Here is a 17129-nt window from a genome sequence, read left to right on the forward strand (position 1 = left end):
TAAATGATCCTAAATGATGAGGCCATTCTCAGGGTGGACTTTATGCTACTTTGCCTCACTGACTAAGCCCCAGGATAGCCTTTGTCCCCAGGATAACCATGAGCTCTTGGCTCTAATGTGGTAGATTTCTCTCATATCATGCATTTGCCTTTTCTTCTTCTCATCTTAGATAACTGCATCGTGTGTGTGTGTGTGTGTGTGTGTGTGTGTGTGTGTGTGTGTGTGCGTGTGTGTGTGTGCCAATACTGGGGGTAGAATTGAGGGCCAGTGTGTTTCACTTATCTTTTTCACTCAGTGGTACTGTAAACTTCCCTTTCCACTCTATGCTGCTCAAATTACAATGAGCTTATGACTTATTTGTCTGCCATTGCTGCCTTAGAGTCTCAGTATTCATCTCTCAGTCTCTTGATTGGCTAGGATTACAAGGAAGAGCCATGACCACCTGGCTTCAAAGTGTGTGGGTCCCCTGCTTCACCTGCCCCCTAAAGCTCAACATTTTTCACAGTACCCTAGAGCCGTTTACTGTACTTTTTCTTGCCACTGCTAGAGCTTGATCTCAGCACCTGAACACTGCCCTTGGGCTTCTTTTGCTCAAGGCTAGCATTCTAATAGTTGAGCCACTGGGTGATTTCCGTCATTTTCAGTGTATGTGGTAACAAGGAATTGAACTCAGGGCTTCATGCATGCTAGGCAAGCACTCTACCACTTGCTCATGCTCCAGGCGCTGTTTTCTCCCATTTTTGAAAAGTATTTTCTAAGTAGTATTTAGAACCCAACCTTAGAAATTAAGTCTTATAACACGGCTCCATGATTCTTCTAAAAGACAAAATGACCTTTCCTTTTTTCTTCCTACTCTTGGACTCTGTTGGTTCTGATGTCTTTAATCCTCCCATGCACAATTCAAATGCAACTTTTCTCCACCCTCAATCCAATTTCTTCTTTCAAGTTTAACTTTTGAGTCCAAACTCTATCCAAAATGAAGCCAAACTTTGCAATATCATAAAACTCATATGGGTTCTTTATTAGTCATATATTCAATTTCATTACATTTAATCGTTCAGGTTTATTAAGTTTTGGGTATATTGTAGTAATATTATTCTACCAACATCTATGCATTTATATCCATATACTATATGCCTATATAAATGTTCATATTTATCTTTGTATATATATATACATATATATTTTTATATATATATGGGAAAACATGTGGTACACACAATCGCAGCAACTCTTACACTGTGTAGCCATAGTAGCGAGACACTTCCATATCTCTTTGCCTCTGAACAAAAAACTGCAGTTTCCCCAAAGCAGTGTATTGGGCAGCATTCTCACGCTCTTGCTGGGCCCGCCTTTTCATGGCTTCACGCTCTGGCCTTTGCTCCTTGGTGATGGGATTTGATACTACAGGGCCAGGAATATCGGGTTTCCTCCATGGAATTGGTTGGCGGCTGAAATCTTGGAGTAGGTACTGGTTATGAGGCTTAGGCGGTGAACGGAACTCGTTCCCAGCAGTGGAAACAGGCTTGTGCTGGACAGAAGCGCTGGATGAGGTTGAGTGGGGTTCAGGCCTAGCAACAGCAGACTGAGATACACTAGGCTGGGGAGCATTGGCCGATCCCTGTGTGTATGTATTGGTTACACTTGGCTGAGATGCTTTGGTGGAACCTCTGAGACTCGTGTTGGCAGAAGCTGGTTGAGACAGGCTGACTGCGGTAGGTTGAGCCGTGGTAGGATGAGGCCGTGCAGGGTATGGTACAGTGGGCCTCCTGGAGGCCAGAGACTGTGGCCTGTGAGGAACGGGTCGAGCCTGAGGCTTCTCTGGGGTTAGAAAAGGCAAAGGAACCAACTTGACCTTGCCAGGGGGAGGCAGCTCATCCTGGGATGGGGATGGACACTGGCTTTCACTCCTTTCCCTTTTCTTGACTTGAATGTTTCTAGGGCCTTTACCCTCATGTGGAATATCCAGCCATGATTTCATAGCAGATTCTCGTTTGCCGCTTGCAGTTTTCTTCTCATTCTTCTTTCCTAGGGCATGAAAAACCTGCACTGACTCCCACATCTGCATGCCTAGGTTGCTTCGAGGTCTTTTGAAGGTCTCTTGGCTAAGCTCAGGGTGGCTTCTCTTGTGCTTCATCTTGGGAATGCTTGCCTTCTCTTCTGCTTTCAGTTTGTTCCCTGACTGCTTGGTTTCTTCACATTTCTTGGGATTGCTTCCCCTGATCCTTTTGGGCTCATTCTGCCCATGGCTCTTTGTTTTGCTCACCCTGCTGGATGCAGGCTTTGGGGTCTGGGCTGTGTTCAGGGAAGCCTTGTCACTGGCTGGGGTGCTACACTCAGTTTCCTCTTCCTTCAGCAGGCCCTGTGGCTGCAGCTGCTGGCCTTTGGCCTCGGGAGTTCCATCCACACTTTCCAAGGCGTCGTGCTTGTTCTTGGACACTTGATCAGTGGAATACTTGGTGACCACAGAGTTTTCCTGCAGCAGAATCTCATTGATGGTGTCTGTATCTTTGATGTGGGTTATAGTAGAAATATTGGATTGCTGAAAATCTGTGAAGGAGGTGAAAATCTGGTTAAAATGAATGTCTTGACCATCACAGTGATATCTGTTAGCTACCCACTGTCACATTCCATTCCATTTGTCTCAAGACTCAGAGTATCCAAATTGGCCTTGTTCCATGTAGACTTCTGTCTTGGCCCTAAGGTTAATGTCGACCTGCAGCTGCTAAATGTCAGGTGGAGCATCCTGACTTTCTGTTAGTTTCTCAAAGGCAACCAGAGGCTTTCAAACCTTGCTTTCAATTTCATCCTAATGCTTATTCTCTGTGTCTGGATTTGCTGGAGGCAAGACCAAGGTACTAGGAATGTTTACTACTGGATTGATATTGGAATGTCTCCAAAGTCAGGTGACACATGTTTCTCTCAAGGACTTCAACATTTATGCTTGTAGGACTTGGGTTGTCTGCAGTTTGTGACTGGCAAAATTTATGATTCTAGAAAGTTGTGATTCTAGAAAAGTGTATGCATTGCCAGGGAAGTTTCTACTGATGTAAAGAAATCACAGCAGAAATCAGTCCCTGGTAAGTAAGATGCTCCATTTATGCACCAATGATTTAAGGGCATTGTCATCACTGAGCAAGGTGTTTCTAGCAGCTAGTTTTAAGCACCATGGACAGGATCGTGAGTTGGAAGATCGTGATAGCTACTCTATGTAAAACTTGTGCTAATTCATTTTCATTATTTCTTTTCCCTTTTCCTCTATAGAATTGTTGTCAGTGAAATAAAAATGAAAGAAGTTTTAAAAGTAGGAAATGATTTGGACATCATGTATGGGTCAGAAGTAAAGTAGTTCCTTACTGTGTTCTTGACTCTGGGTTCAAACAACAAAAAACCCAGCTTTATAAAGTGTCATCTATTTATATAGTTGTCGATTATTGCCAGTGTCCTGTAAGTAAAATAGGTGTTGATTCTCACCCTGATCTGAGAGAACGGCAAGTGAGGGGCAGTCAGGGAGGGGAGGACAGGTTTAGCATGTTTTGAGTGCATTTCTGAGAGTTGAGTGTGTGTGCATGTGCATGTGTGTGTGAGGGAGAGACGGGGAGAATAGAGAGCTAGAGAATGTGATCATGCACTGGATGCTTCTGGGACTTGAACTCAGCCTTTTTTCTTTTGCTGCTTGACTTTTTCTTAGGCCTGATGTATTCTCGCTTTTTTTAGGCATCTATTGTCTGCATTTGGGAACTGACAATGAGATGTTGAAAACACTTTGCAGGCTGACTTTGAAATTTGTTCCTCAGCTCTCAGGCTCCTGATTAGCTAGGCCACAGGCATGATTCAGTGGTGCTCAGCTCCAGGGTGGAATTCCTGCCCATGAAATATGCAAAATATATATTCTCACCTGCTTCCTTTGGGCAGGTTCTCTGCACACAGTAAAGCAAGTTTATCTGCTATTATCAAAACTAATGTTTGACATATTTTCCAATGAAAGCAAAGAACTCGAACAAGAAGGGGATTAATTAGGGAGAATGGATTGTGAGGACAATGTAGACCATGGCCTCACTGAGTGTGCTTTGGGTGGCATCTAAGAGCAGCACAGCCATATTTCCTCACTTATGTATTTACTTAATTATCCAGTGCAATTAGTGGCAGCACTGAGGTTTGAAGCCGTCAGTGCTCCACCACTGGAGCCATACCCTTGGCCCTCTGCCTCATGGCAGAAATTGGAGGTCTCCTTGTGAGTGTGGTGGGTGAGACTGAGGATTTAGACTATATTTGTGGAGTAGTGGAGACTCTATGCAGATGCAGGTCAGCCCCTCCTTTTTGTGCTGCTAATCCTGTTCCTTTCTGTTGTCTGTGCTTACCTTGAACATTGGTTTCTGGGTGGTGTTGAGCAGACACAGAGTAGTAGATTCCAGAAGTGGAGACTGGTGGTGGGACATTTGCGGGCTGAACCTCTTGGAGCATCATCACGATTTCTGGCTGAGGAGCAAAGACCCTGCTCCCTGTATAGGACAGAGAGCCATATGATTGCAGGCAGGGACCAGGTTCTCCAGATAATAGAGGGCCCACTGTGCTTTGGTTATAGTAGTAAATTTGGTTGTTTCGTTGGCAGGGAAGTAACAAGCTACTACTCTCTTGTTGTGGAATGTGAGATAACGTCCCCTGAACCAGGCTGGCAGACAGCGATGGATACAGAGGGACTATGGCATTTGCATCCACATATCGAGATGTCATAGTCATTGAAGGTACTGCTGTGCCCTGGTCAATGAGAGTCAATGTGAAGTCTCCCAGTGCAGAGGACTTTTTATTGTGTCCTGTGTACTCCCATTCAAAAGCACTGGCACAGGAGGAGGCTGCAGTGGAGATGTGGTTCTGGCCAGTAACCCCTGACAGCATGGGTGTGCTGGAATGTTGGCAAAGACCCGTGAGTGGCTGCAAAGAGGTGCCAGAGGTTGATGGCAGTGGCCATGCTGAAGTGAAGGCTGGGGTGGAGACTGTGGAGATGTTGCAGCTGTTGCCTGTTAGAGAAGTGGCATCGTTCTCCACAGGAAGAGGAAGCTGTAGTGAGTTTGCAGCTCCAAGTAAAGATGGATGCTGGAAATTGTCTGCAAGAAGCAAGGGGTGGTTAAAAAATGGATAAGGTTGCGCAACTCTCACTGTTTGGGAGGAACAGCGTATTGGAAGCTGGCTGTGACTGACTGGGAATGCTCTCATTCCAATAGCCACCCACATTCTTCTGATGAACTTTGCAAAGAGGTTCAACAGGAGATACCAAGTGGTTCCTGTGCTGTTTCCTAGGCAGAAGCAGGCTTCTCCTTCTTGTCCTGACTTTCCCTGAGTCACTCCTAACTGTGTCCTAGCATGTGAGCCTTTTGAATCTCAGGTATCCTCAGTGTACTTGTTAGATCACCCATTCAAGAGCAGGAAACCTAGGGGCAGAGGCCAGCCTGATTGGCTCAAATACTTCTTTTGAATTACTATGAGCACCGTGTTCCAAAGGGTGAGCAGGTGAAGAATGCCCAGAAATCAGGAGAACTTGAACTTCCTATAAGCCAGTGGATGTTGGTCTTGAGAAAATAGTTTGCATTTTTCTTGTTATTGTGTAACCTTATAGAAATCTCTGGCCATTTTTAGTGCTTACTGAAAATACAGACCAGAAGATAAGTAAAGAATACAATGACCACCTCAGAGTTCCCAATATACCTTTTGTAGGAAACCTGAAACCCTCTGCTGGGTTGGGTGGCTCACTCCGGTAATCCTAGCTACTCAGGAGGCTGAGATCTGAGGATTAAGGTTCAAAATCAGCTGGAGCACAAAAAGACCTGAGACTCTTATTTCCAATTAAGCTCCAGAAAATGGGAACTGGGACTTGGCTCTAGGGTAGGATGGTAGCTCTGAGCTGAAGAGCTGAGGGATTCTCCCAGGCCCTTGTCAAAACCCATGACCCACACAAAAGAAGAAAAGGAAGGGGCCAGGAGTTTGGCCTAGTGGTTGAAGTGCTTGCCTAGCATGCATGAAGACCCGGGTTCGATTCCTTGGTACCACATACACAGAAAAAAGCTAGAAGTGGTGTTGAGGCTCAAGTGGTAGAGCTCTAGCCTTGAGAAAGTCCAAGGACAGTGCTCAGGCCCTGAGCTCAAGCCCAGGACTGGCAAAAAAAAAAAGAAGACTGAGACGTTCTGAACTTCAAGTCACTCATCAATGATATATTATACATGCTGAAAACAATGATATCAGTAATAATATTGAATAATGAATGTAAGTGACATATTATACATGACTGATATGGAACAAAATAGAAAGACATTAAAGCTAATTTGGATGTATGTCAAATATTCATTATAGTATACTTACCAATAAATAAAGTGATCTTATTACATATGCAATGTTGTGAAAACAAACATTTTCTCATCTATTTCAGACAAAAACCATCACAGGATTAGAAAGTGGTTTTGAATTATATGTGTGTGTGTGTGTGCGCGTGTGTGTGTGTGTGTGTGCGTGTGCATGTGTGTGTGTGTGTGCATGTGTGTGTGTGTGTGTGTGTGTGCGCGTTTTGTATTCTGGGAATTGAACTGAAGTTGGTATAGGTGTAATGTGTGTGGAAGCAGAAAAATGCATTAAATGTAAATATTCAAGCAGTCATGCTTTGTTTTTGCTAGTCCTGTTCTTGAGCTCAGGGCCTGAGCACTGTCCTTGGACTTTCTCAAGGCCAGAGCTCTACTACTAGAGCCTCAGCACCACTTCTAGCTTTTTTCTATGTGTGTGATACCAAGGAATTGATCCTGCATCTTCATGCATGCTAGGCAAGCACTCTACCACTAGGCCAAACTCCCAGCCCCCATGCTGTTTTTAAATACAGATTTTATTCTTATACTTCTGCATGTGAAATGTTTGAAATTATACTTTCAAGATAAAATTCTGGAAAGGACTATTTTGGACAATAGGGCCTAATATGTGCTATGTAACTGTTGTATCATGTTTACAAGGTGAAAGTTTTCAGAGCTCAGAGGCTCAGAATTTCTATTTTCTGGTCTTTCTCAGCTTGTGGAAGCTGTTGAATTTCCTTAGCGAAAGCTTTCTTTCTCCACTTAAAGGCATACCACTCCAATCTGTTCTTATATCGCTCATCTCTCATTCTTCTCCCTGGATTGACAATAGTGAATCTTCCTTTTCATGAACATGGATAACTCTTCATTTATTCGACTGCTCCTTTGATTTTCTCACCAAAGCTTGGTAATTTTCAGCATGTACATCTTACACATATCTTTTGTAATTATTCTAAGTATCTCATAATTTTGGTAGTATAAATGGCACTCTCAATTCAATTTCCAGTTGCTTTTTGAGAATGATTAATCATTGTCTTCTGACCCTATATCCTGGAAGTTAGGTAACTTGTTTTTTTTTTACATCATCCCTCATGCCATATACATGGTCATAATTGACATAGATCAATATTTTTGAATGTGCAGGAGACCTAGTATCCCTAGCACATGGGATAGTGTGGTTAGACAATCACTTTTTTTTTTTTTTTGCCTGTCCTGGGCTTGAGCTCAGGGCCTCGGCACTGTCCTTGGACTTTCTCAAGGCTAGAGCTCTACCACTTGAGCCTCAGGACCACTTCTGACTTTATTGTTTTTTTTTCCAATGTATGTGGTACCAAAGAATCGAACCTGGCTTTTTCGTGCATGCGAGGCAAACACTCTACCAGTAGGCCAAACTCCTAGTCCCAGACAATCACTTTTGTCAGGACATTAATACCAGATTGGACAATATAGCACAAATGTAGAAAAGAAAAAATCAGAACAAAGAAAGACAAACCAAAATGAATTCTCTAAATATCATACCTCAATGTAAAGATATTAATTGTTCTAGCTGGGTATTTAAATCAACTTAGTATAAATAGCAGCATCAAAAAATCTTTAAAAACCGTTTGAAATGGGAATTAATGCACCATCTATCTGGCAAATATCATGTAAACCTTATATAACAGTAGAAATATATATATATATATAAACGTTTGAAAACCAATCTGAGAAAAATATTGATACAAATGTAAAATAAACACTTAGAATTCTATCATTATCATCATTATTTACAGCTTTTAGTTGAAACCTGCTTCTGATACAAATTAGAATACTTTATTAAAAAATGCATGTTCAGCTCTCATGATTCAAGGCTGTAATCCTAACTACTGGAGCTTGAGGTTTGAAAATTATTATTTCAAGCCAGTCCTTCCCATAAAGTCTGTAGGACTCTTATTAACGGTTAAATATCAAAACCTGGAATTGGAGACCTGATGAGTTGTAGAGCTCTACCTATAAGCTAAAAAGCTCAGAGACAGTGTCAAGCTTGGAGTTTAAATCTTGGTATTCATACAAGCACACACACACACACACACACACACACACACACACACTTCCATGAAGTCTAAATATAAGAATGAAAAGTAATGTTGAAATATATTACAGAACCTTCTGTGTAATCCCTCTCAAGAAATATTCCTTAAAATAATTTGGAATACATATCTAAAATGTTTACATTGGAAACTGTCAAGGCTCAGTAGCTCCCTTCTCTAATCCTATTTGGGAAACAGTCTGCTGGACAGTGGTTTGAGATCCATCTAGGCTGGTTACTGAATACCTCATCTCAATCAAATAAGCCCTCTGTTTAGTAGATCATGACTGTGGCCCAAGGTACAAGAGAGTCCTTCCTAGGTGGTAGGATCATGGTTCAAGGTTTGCCTGACCTAAAATTTCATATCTTCAAAAAAACCTAGCTAAAACAAAGAAAGCTAAAGGAGTGGCTGGCACCTGTGCCGGCCCTAAGTTAGTCAGGTTGACAAAAGGCTCGTTCAAAGCATCATCTGTATTCACAGTCAACGAGAAAAAAAACAAACACATAACAAACCTAAAGCAGGAACCAGCTAAAAGTGACATCTCAGAAACTGCTTTTAATGATTCTCTGTTTTAACCTTAGTTGGCTTTTGGTCCATCAATGTGGCTAACACTAACTTCATTTTGCCTGGCTCTGGTTAGATTGCCCTCGGTTTTCTGTGTGTGGATTTAAAAATGTTTGATCCTCTTCAACATTCTATTGAAACCACCGCTGTTTTCTTGAGAATGTCTCCATGCTCTTCATGTCTTTGGCTCTGTCTTATTTCTCATCACCTTCTTCATCTTTTCTTCACCTCTAGTTCCTGGTGAACCTTTCCTTCTAGATCATCTGCCTCGTTCTAGTCCCGTCATCCCCTCTCTCTTCCTGTTTTTCTCTGCACCTTGTCTGAGCAGAAATATGGAAACACACACTATGCTTAAATTTACTACATTTGATATAAACGTAACTATATAGACATCAAAACCTATGACTCTAGAGACATAATGTTTTATTTCATAAATTAATATGTTTCTATGACATACAATCCCTTAGCCTAGTTTTGATTAAGTTCTAAATACTAAGTCCCAGTGATTGTAAATAGAGATTCCCTCCTGGAACACTTGTTGGTTAAACTTGTCATTTAAAATATGATGTAAAAATCAATGTTAATAAATTCTCCAATTAAAAAAATTTTACTACATTTGAAATACCAAAGTGGAACTAATTTTTAGAGGATACTGTTACAAATGAAGTATCTTGGTATAGGGATTTCAACAGGACTAGGTTTCCTTCTCCATTAGTTTGTTTAAAATTGACTCTCTGAAGAAATCTGTAGCTTCATTCTCCATTCATAAATGTCATTAAAAATACAGTGCTGGAGGCCCGGGAGTTTGGCCTAATAGTAGAGTGCTTGCCTAGCATGCATGAAGACCTGGGATCGATTCCTCGGTACCCCACATACATAGCAAAAATCTGGAAGTGGTGCTGAGGCTCAAGTGGTAGACTGCTAGCCTTGAGAAAGTCCAAGGACAGTGCTCAAGCCCTGAGCTCAAGCCCAAGACGGGCAAAAAAAATACAGTGCTGGAAAACAAAGCTATCACAAGATAAACAATTCATTTTCTTCATGTTGCAGACAAAGCAACAGATTTTTGTCACAAAGTAAATCATGTGGCTAAGTCATATATACCTAGTAAACATCACAGCCCAACATTTCTAATTCAATACTTGAAGCTGTTTTGATTCTACTATTAAATTTAGGGAGCAGGGGAGTCTAATGAAAACTCTAAATCCCTTTTTCTTCTTACCTGACATACTGAGACAATGGGTAATATCAACTGGAGAAACAAGGGATGAAGAATGACACTAGAGGATGTGTGCGTAGCTGAAGCTAAAGAGCAAGAGTGTGTCCAGTACGGAGCTCACTGGACACTGGTCACTAGCGATGATCCAAATATACGCCTGGACGATGCCATGGAAACCCCAAGATTCTACCAAGTAGTGATAGGTTCAGTGGGAGAATGATGTCATTACTCAGGCAGTTGAAAGGCCTGGAGTAGCCAATCACAAGATCAGAATCTGAACCAGAAGCTGGGTTTGGGTAGAGAATGGCAGGAGAGCTCTAGTAGCTCTTTAATGCTTGATCTTTGGTGACTTGAGGTCCTGCAAGACAGACAGGAAATCCCCTTTCGTCTACGTTCTTATATTGAGGACATCACCTCAGTGTTTCTCACCAATGTTCATTAATAGTTATTTTTAATTTGCTTATTTTGCTTTCTATATTATATGATAATTCCATATTGCATATATAGTTCACATGTTTGAGGGATAAGGAAAGGGACTTTGAGATTGAAAACTTCATTGTTCTGAAACCGTTTAGTTGAGCCATTTGAATTTTCAAATAGTAGAAGCAGAATGAAAGAGCTTTTACCTAGTTGAAGAGTAGTGTTGATGATACCTTGTAGAGGATGATGTCATCTAAGGCACTTGCTTTCTAGTTTCTTGCCCCTGAAATCCTTATTCTGGGTTGTTCTAGCCATGTTGGACTTGGATCCCTCTTTATATTTCTCTTGTTCACTTAGGAACTGGTTCTTGGAAAACCTATTAGGTTTTGCATTCTTTTTTATTTCATTTTAAAACTTAATTTACTTTATTCTTATTGTAGTGGTGGTATACAGAGGTATTACAATTGCACAAGTCAGGTAATAAGTATATTTCCATTTATACAGTATCTTCCGTTCCCTCATGCTCTCCCAGTCCCTCTTGTCTCTATCCACAAGTTATGTAGCTCACTTTCGTTGGTGTCTAGTGGGCTCCACTGCTCTGTTTTTGTCATTTTACCCTTGAGTTCTGTACACCTCCCAAACCCTTCTGAAGAGGTATACTTGAATACACCATACATAAGGTAAAGAAGACAGATCATCAAAAATTAAAAACTAAACAAAAGAAAGGGGGAAAAAGGATGTTTCTTCCCTCCACCTTTTGGAGTTCATTTCTGAATTTTATATGAATAAAAAGAGGCACATGGGCTTTGCATTTTTGTTTCTCTCCTAATGGTGCCCTCTTTTGTTCTCAATGTTTGTGATTATCTAGAATCCTTTCTAATTTATATCCCAATGCATTTTAGATCTCATTTTTGCACATCCAAAAGAATATGCACGATTTGTGTCTCTGAGTTTGGCTTAGCTCACCTAACATGATTTGTTCTAGTTCTATTTCCTTGCAGATGATATTACTTTATTCTTCCTAATGGCTGTGTAAAATTCCATTGTGTATAGGTACCACATAGTTTGGATCCACTCATCTATTGTGGGGCATCTGAGTTGCTCTATATCTTGCCTATTATGAATAGCGAAGCAATAAAAACGGTCTGTGTTTAGTTTTTTTGAGGAACCTCATACTGCTGTTCAGAGAGGTTGTACTCCTTTACATTCCCACCAATATGTAGAAGAGTTACTTTCCCCCCAAGATTTCCAACAATATTTGCAGTTCAAATTCACAATGTTGGACAATCTGACAGGGGTGAGATGGAATTTCAGAGTTGTTTTAATTTGCGTTTCCTTTATGGCCAGGGTTGATGAGCATTTCCTCAAGTGTATCTTTGCCATTCTCACCTCTTCTGAGAAATCTCTACTTAGCTCCCTTGCCCATTAAGTGATTGCTTTATAAGGTTTGGTAGGGGTTGGTTTCTTAAGCTCTTTGCGTATATTGGATATGAGGACTTTGATATATGGCTTGAAAAGGAAGATCTTTTCCCAGCAATCCTTTTTTTTTTTTTTGCCAGTTCTTTCGCTTGAACTCAGGGTCTGGGCACCATCCATGGGCTTCTTTTGCTTAAAGCTAGCACTCTATCACTTGAGCCACAGCACCCCTTTTGGCTATTTCTGTTTATATGGTACTGAGGAATCCAACTCAGGGTTTCATGCATGTGTGGCAAGTACTGTACCACTAAGCCACATTCCAGTCTACTTGTAGTTTTTGAATGGCTGATTGGAGATAAGAATCTCACAAGGACTTTTTTTTTGGCCAGTCCTGGGGCTTGAAGTCAGGGCCTGAGCTTTCTCAAGGCTAGAGCTCTACCACTTGAGCCACAGCACCAGTTCTGTCTTTTCTACATATGTGGTACCGAGGAATCAAACCCAGGTCTTCGTGCATGCTAGGCAAGCACTCTACCATAGGCCAAACTCCAGGCCCCACCCAGCAATTCTTTTTTTAATTTTTTATTGTAATTAATAAAAATTTTACATGATATTTGCCAGATAGAAGGTGCATTAATTCACATACATTGATACCCTTTCACATGTCTTGGTACCCATTACCCTCCTCCCCACGCCCCACCCGTGTGGTTTCCCCCCCCACCAATTCTTTTATAGTTTATTTTTTTTTCTGGATTCTGTGCCTTGAGCTTTTTTGATCAAGGCTGTGCTCTATTGCTTAAGCCATAGTACCACTTCTGGCTCGTGGCTTAACTGTACATAAGAGTCTTGTCACAGACTTTCTTAACTGGGATGGCTTTGAACTGTGGTCTTCCTGAGTAGCTATGATTACAGGCATGAGCCCCTAGTACACCACGAGTTGTGCATTCTCATACTCATAGATGTCAACTCCTAGAGATACAGGTCTCTTTTTTGCATAGCCCTGATACTTTGAAAAGTAGTCTCTGCCCATTAGAAGCAAATACTAAAGAAATGGAATACACAGAGGAAGGCAGACTTCTGTCTGACTTAAAAGGCTTTTATTGTAAAGATGATATACATAGGGGGTACAGTTACTTAAGTCAGGTAACGAGTACATTTCCTTTTGAACAATGTTACCGCCTCCCTCATTCTCCCCCGGGTTTGCCTTCTCCCCACTTGAAGTTATATCGTTCATTTCCAACATAGTGTCTAGTCCGTGTCACTGCTAAATTGGCTTACCCTTTATCTCACCATTTCTGTGCTTCTTCCAGTGATAGCCAGACCAGTCCCCACAATTTGTGTCAGAAGAAAAGGAATGAATATGGAGTCCAAGATAAAAAGGATGTCATTCTAGTTGAAATTAACTGGTTTTACTTAACATGAAACTATCAAGCATATTCTGGAGCAAGGCTCCTATTGCAAACTCTACATAGTAATCTATTGGTTTGTGTACTTATAGTTGCTGAGAAACATTGCACAGAAAACCAACTAGCGTTACCTTTCTACAATTGTGATGATTATTTCTATGTCAAGATGACTTTACTCCTGCCTAGGTAAATCAGTACTGTCCATGGTAATAACTGGCTCAACCTCATAAGGCTTGACCTCTCGAGCCTACATCTCCAGCCCAGCTTCTGTGATATTCCCCAAGTCTCTGCATGTTTTCTGTATTGGGTAGACAGCATATGAGTAGGCCATCTGTTCAGATTGTTAGCAGAGTCCACAGCTACTGTAGAGGCATATACACAAGACACATTTATTATAGAAACAATCTTTGTTTTCATTCTTGTGTATATTTTTATTCTCTTTAAATAGTTGTACAAAGGCAGTATCAACCATCCATTTCCCATCAAGAGCTCCAGAAATCAAACCAATGGCTTAGTGATTGTCTATTTTAAGAAGATGTAGTCATAGGACGTTCACTTGGGATGTTCATGTGTGACATGAGGTGTGGGACATCACAGACCAGCATTCCACATTTTGTCTTGAAAGTAGCGAAAGAGCCAGGTGCTGGTGGCTCATGTCTGTAATCCTAGCTACTGAAGAGGCTGAGATCAGAGGATCACAGTTTCAAAGAAGCCTGGGTACCGTAGTTGAGGAGACTGTTATCTCCAATTCAACACCAGAAAACTGGAATGGCACCGTGGCTCAGAGACAATGCCCAAGGCCTGAGTTCAAACCCCTCGATCAAAAAAAAAAAAATCAAATAGGAAATTCCCATTGGGTATGATCCAACTAAGGCTGTGCTGTATTGATGAAATCTACTCTCTTAGATACTATAGTTACAATACCTGGTCATGTGAGACATTCCACCAATGCTGGTTAAAAGGATGGGGGATCCATGAGTGATGGTATTTATTTATTTATTTATTTATGAGCCAGTCCTGTAGACTGAGCTCAGGGCCTTAGCACTGTCTTTGGGCTTTCTCAAGGCTGAAGCTCTAGCACTTGAGCCACACCACCACTTCTCCTGTTTTCTATGTATGTGGTACCAAGGAATCAAACCCGGGTCTTTGTGCTTGCTAGGGAAGCACTCTACTGCTAGGGCAAACTCCAGACCTGGTCCATGAGCATTTTTGTTCATGATCAGACCTCTACTGAAACTGCAACTCTCATTTGTGATTAACTAGAGATAAGAGCCCAAGGGGCTTTCATGCCCAAGCTGATTTCCAACCCCAATCCTCTGATCTCAGCTTCCTGACTTGCAAGAGTTAGAAGCAGAAATCTTTTCATTTGGTTGGCGGGAAAGATTTGTTAATAATTTAATGTGAAGTATAAATGTGCTCAATTGTAAGTTGCAAACCAATATGATATTAGGGATTTCTTTTCACTTTCATGTTTATTGAAATTTTATAATCAGGGAAGTTTTTCATCTCTTTTTTTTTCTTTGCCAGTCCTCGACTTGAGTTCAGGGCCTGAGCACTGTCCTTGGACTTTCTCAAGGCTAGAGCTCTACCACTTGAGCCTCAGCACCACTTCCACCTTTTTTCATGTATGTGGTACCAAGGAATTGAACCTGGGTCTTTGTGCATGCTGGGCAAACACTCTACCACTAGGCCAAACTCCTGGTCCTCTTTTCATCTCTTTTTTTTGAAATTTAAAAATTTTTACTGTTAGGGTGATTTACAGAGGGGTTACAATCAGATAAATCAGTTAATGAGTACATTGCCCTTTAAACAGGATTATCTGCTCCCTCATTATCTCCCAGTTTTTCCCCTTTCGTCTTCCCTGCCCCTGCCAGATTATATAGTTCATTTCCAACAGTGGCTAGTGAGTCTCACTGCTGAATTGGTTTAGCCTTTGTCCTACTGCTTTCCCTTCTCCTCCCCAAATCAAATGAACGTATATAAAGACAAAGGATACATACATTTAAAAAATAGTGACAAAAGAGAATATACCAAGGAGAAAAAAGAAAGAAAAAAAGAAAGAATTGCAAACAGTACAATAAAAAATCTCTTGATTCCATTTCTTAGAGTTCATTTTGATCCTAGAGAACGTTCTATGATCATACGTACATAGCTATTGAGCCCTTGTGATCCTCTCCTAAGAACAGCTTCTGGTCCATTATATGATGAGTTGTCTCTGTCCCAGTGTAGCCAGGTGGCCTGTGGGCTCCATCCCTGATGTTTACGTTCCTCCTAGAGGTACGTGGATAGCTCCAGGGGTCAGATATGACCACCACTGCAGCCACTGCTGTTGTGACTGCTGGCACAATCACTGTACGTGGGTACTGAATTCTGTCTTCTTATGCAAGCAGTTTATAATTTTCTTCTTTGGTATAAATCTCTGTATAAACAATAGCTACGTTGGAGTGACTGTCCAGATGTGAAAAGCTTGATGGGACCCTCAAGTTCTGCTTCCTCAGGGGACTTAGTTGGGTCAGTTATCCATCTGCCATCTTCTCCAAAATTCAACGTTTTAAAATCAATTTATTCAATTGTAACGTCTTTGTGAAAATGACTAGTAGGAAAAATGATACACATTCAGGTGTGTAAAAGTAGGGAGGTACTGGTGAACCATTCTAATAATCCTCAGGAAGCTGGGACCCGAGGATAATGGTAGAAGTAGATATGGATCAAGTGACTGTGCATTGGCCTCAAGTATGTGTAAAAACAATGCAATAAAGACTACATTTAGTTTCATTCTGAAAATGTACTATTGTGCCTCTGACTAGTGTACGTCTAAATGGTGTGATGAATTATATTTCAGGAAAGTTTTTTGTTTTATTGTGTGGGTCCTGTGGTTTGAACTCAGGGTCTGAGCACTCCCTCTGAGCTTTTTTGGCTTAAAGCCAGGTCTCAACCATATCAGCCAGAGCTCTTCTTTTGGCTTTTTGATGGTAAATTAGAAATAAGTGTCACACAAAATTATGTCACAGGAATGATCATTCCTGCATAGGCTGTCTTTGAAGAGCAATCCTCAGTCCGCAGCCTCTGCGCTAGCTAGGAATACAGGCACGAGCCAATGGCTCAAGAAATGGTTTTCAGCAAAATGTAGTAAGCTTCCTACAGTGATCCTCCACCCTGTGTCCTTCTACTCGGTTCTCCTTTCCTGGCCTCTCAGTCGCCATCGCCCACTCCCCATCCAGCTGTGCCTCTTGTGGCCTCTGAAGTGGAACACAGGGCCCTGCAGCTTGACTGCAGTGACTCATTGCTGTGCCTGTGCAAATGCCTGTCTCCCTGGGGTTCTCCCAGAATACACACTAGGAGCAGATTTTGCTTGTGCTGGTCCTTTGCGGCGAGTGGTGTGGGAACCAGCAAGGCAAGAAGGAGCAGTACAGGACCCATTTAGTGTTTTGTCTACTTCACATATTTGATCTTGTCCACCCATTAACTCCAGATCCTCAGTTGGGAAATTTAGGTTGGAAATCTGGTGCACTTGCATTCTCTGAGGAATTCAGACACTCAGGCCTCCATTGGAGGCCTCGACCTTTGAATTTAATGTGATCCCAGGCCACAGCTGAACCTCACAAATCAAGTGGACCAGTGATACTAGCCCTGTGTGTTTAGTGATTAATTGAAGTATTATAGCACATCTTGCTGCCCTGAATAATTAAATGGGTACTGAATAAATAAATAA

General features: G+C 41.5%; 1 protein-coding gene and 1 long non-coding RNA gene across 2 annotated transcripts in view; one reads left to right on the plus strand and one right to left on the minus strand.

Annotated features, from left to right (window-relative positions):
• LOC150060537 (uncharacterized) overlaps nt 1-17129 on the plus strand; it is a 491819-nt gene that overhangs the window by 91049 nt on the left and 383641 nt on the right. The gene's annotated exons all lie outside the window — the stretch shown is intronic.
• LOC150060540 (uncharacterized protein C2orf78-like) lies at nt 1235-16620 on the minus strand. The gene is given in 5 exon segments (XM_090336241.1): nt 1235-2569; nt 4369-5105; nt 10182-10235; nt 10238-10264; nt 16560-16620. Coding segments are annotated over 5 exon segments (2214 nt in total).

Source organism: Megascapheus bottae, chromosome 7 (assembly GCF_031878675.1).
Source record: "Megascapheus bottae isolate mThoBot1 chromosome 7, mThoBot2.hap1, whole genome shotgun sequence".
NCBI lineage: Eukaryota > Metazoa > Chordata > Mammalia > Rodentia > Geomyidae > Megascapheus > Megascapheus bottae.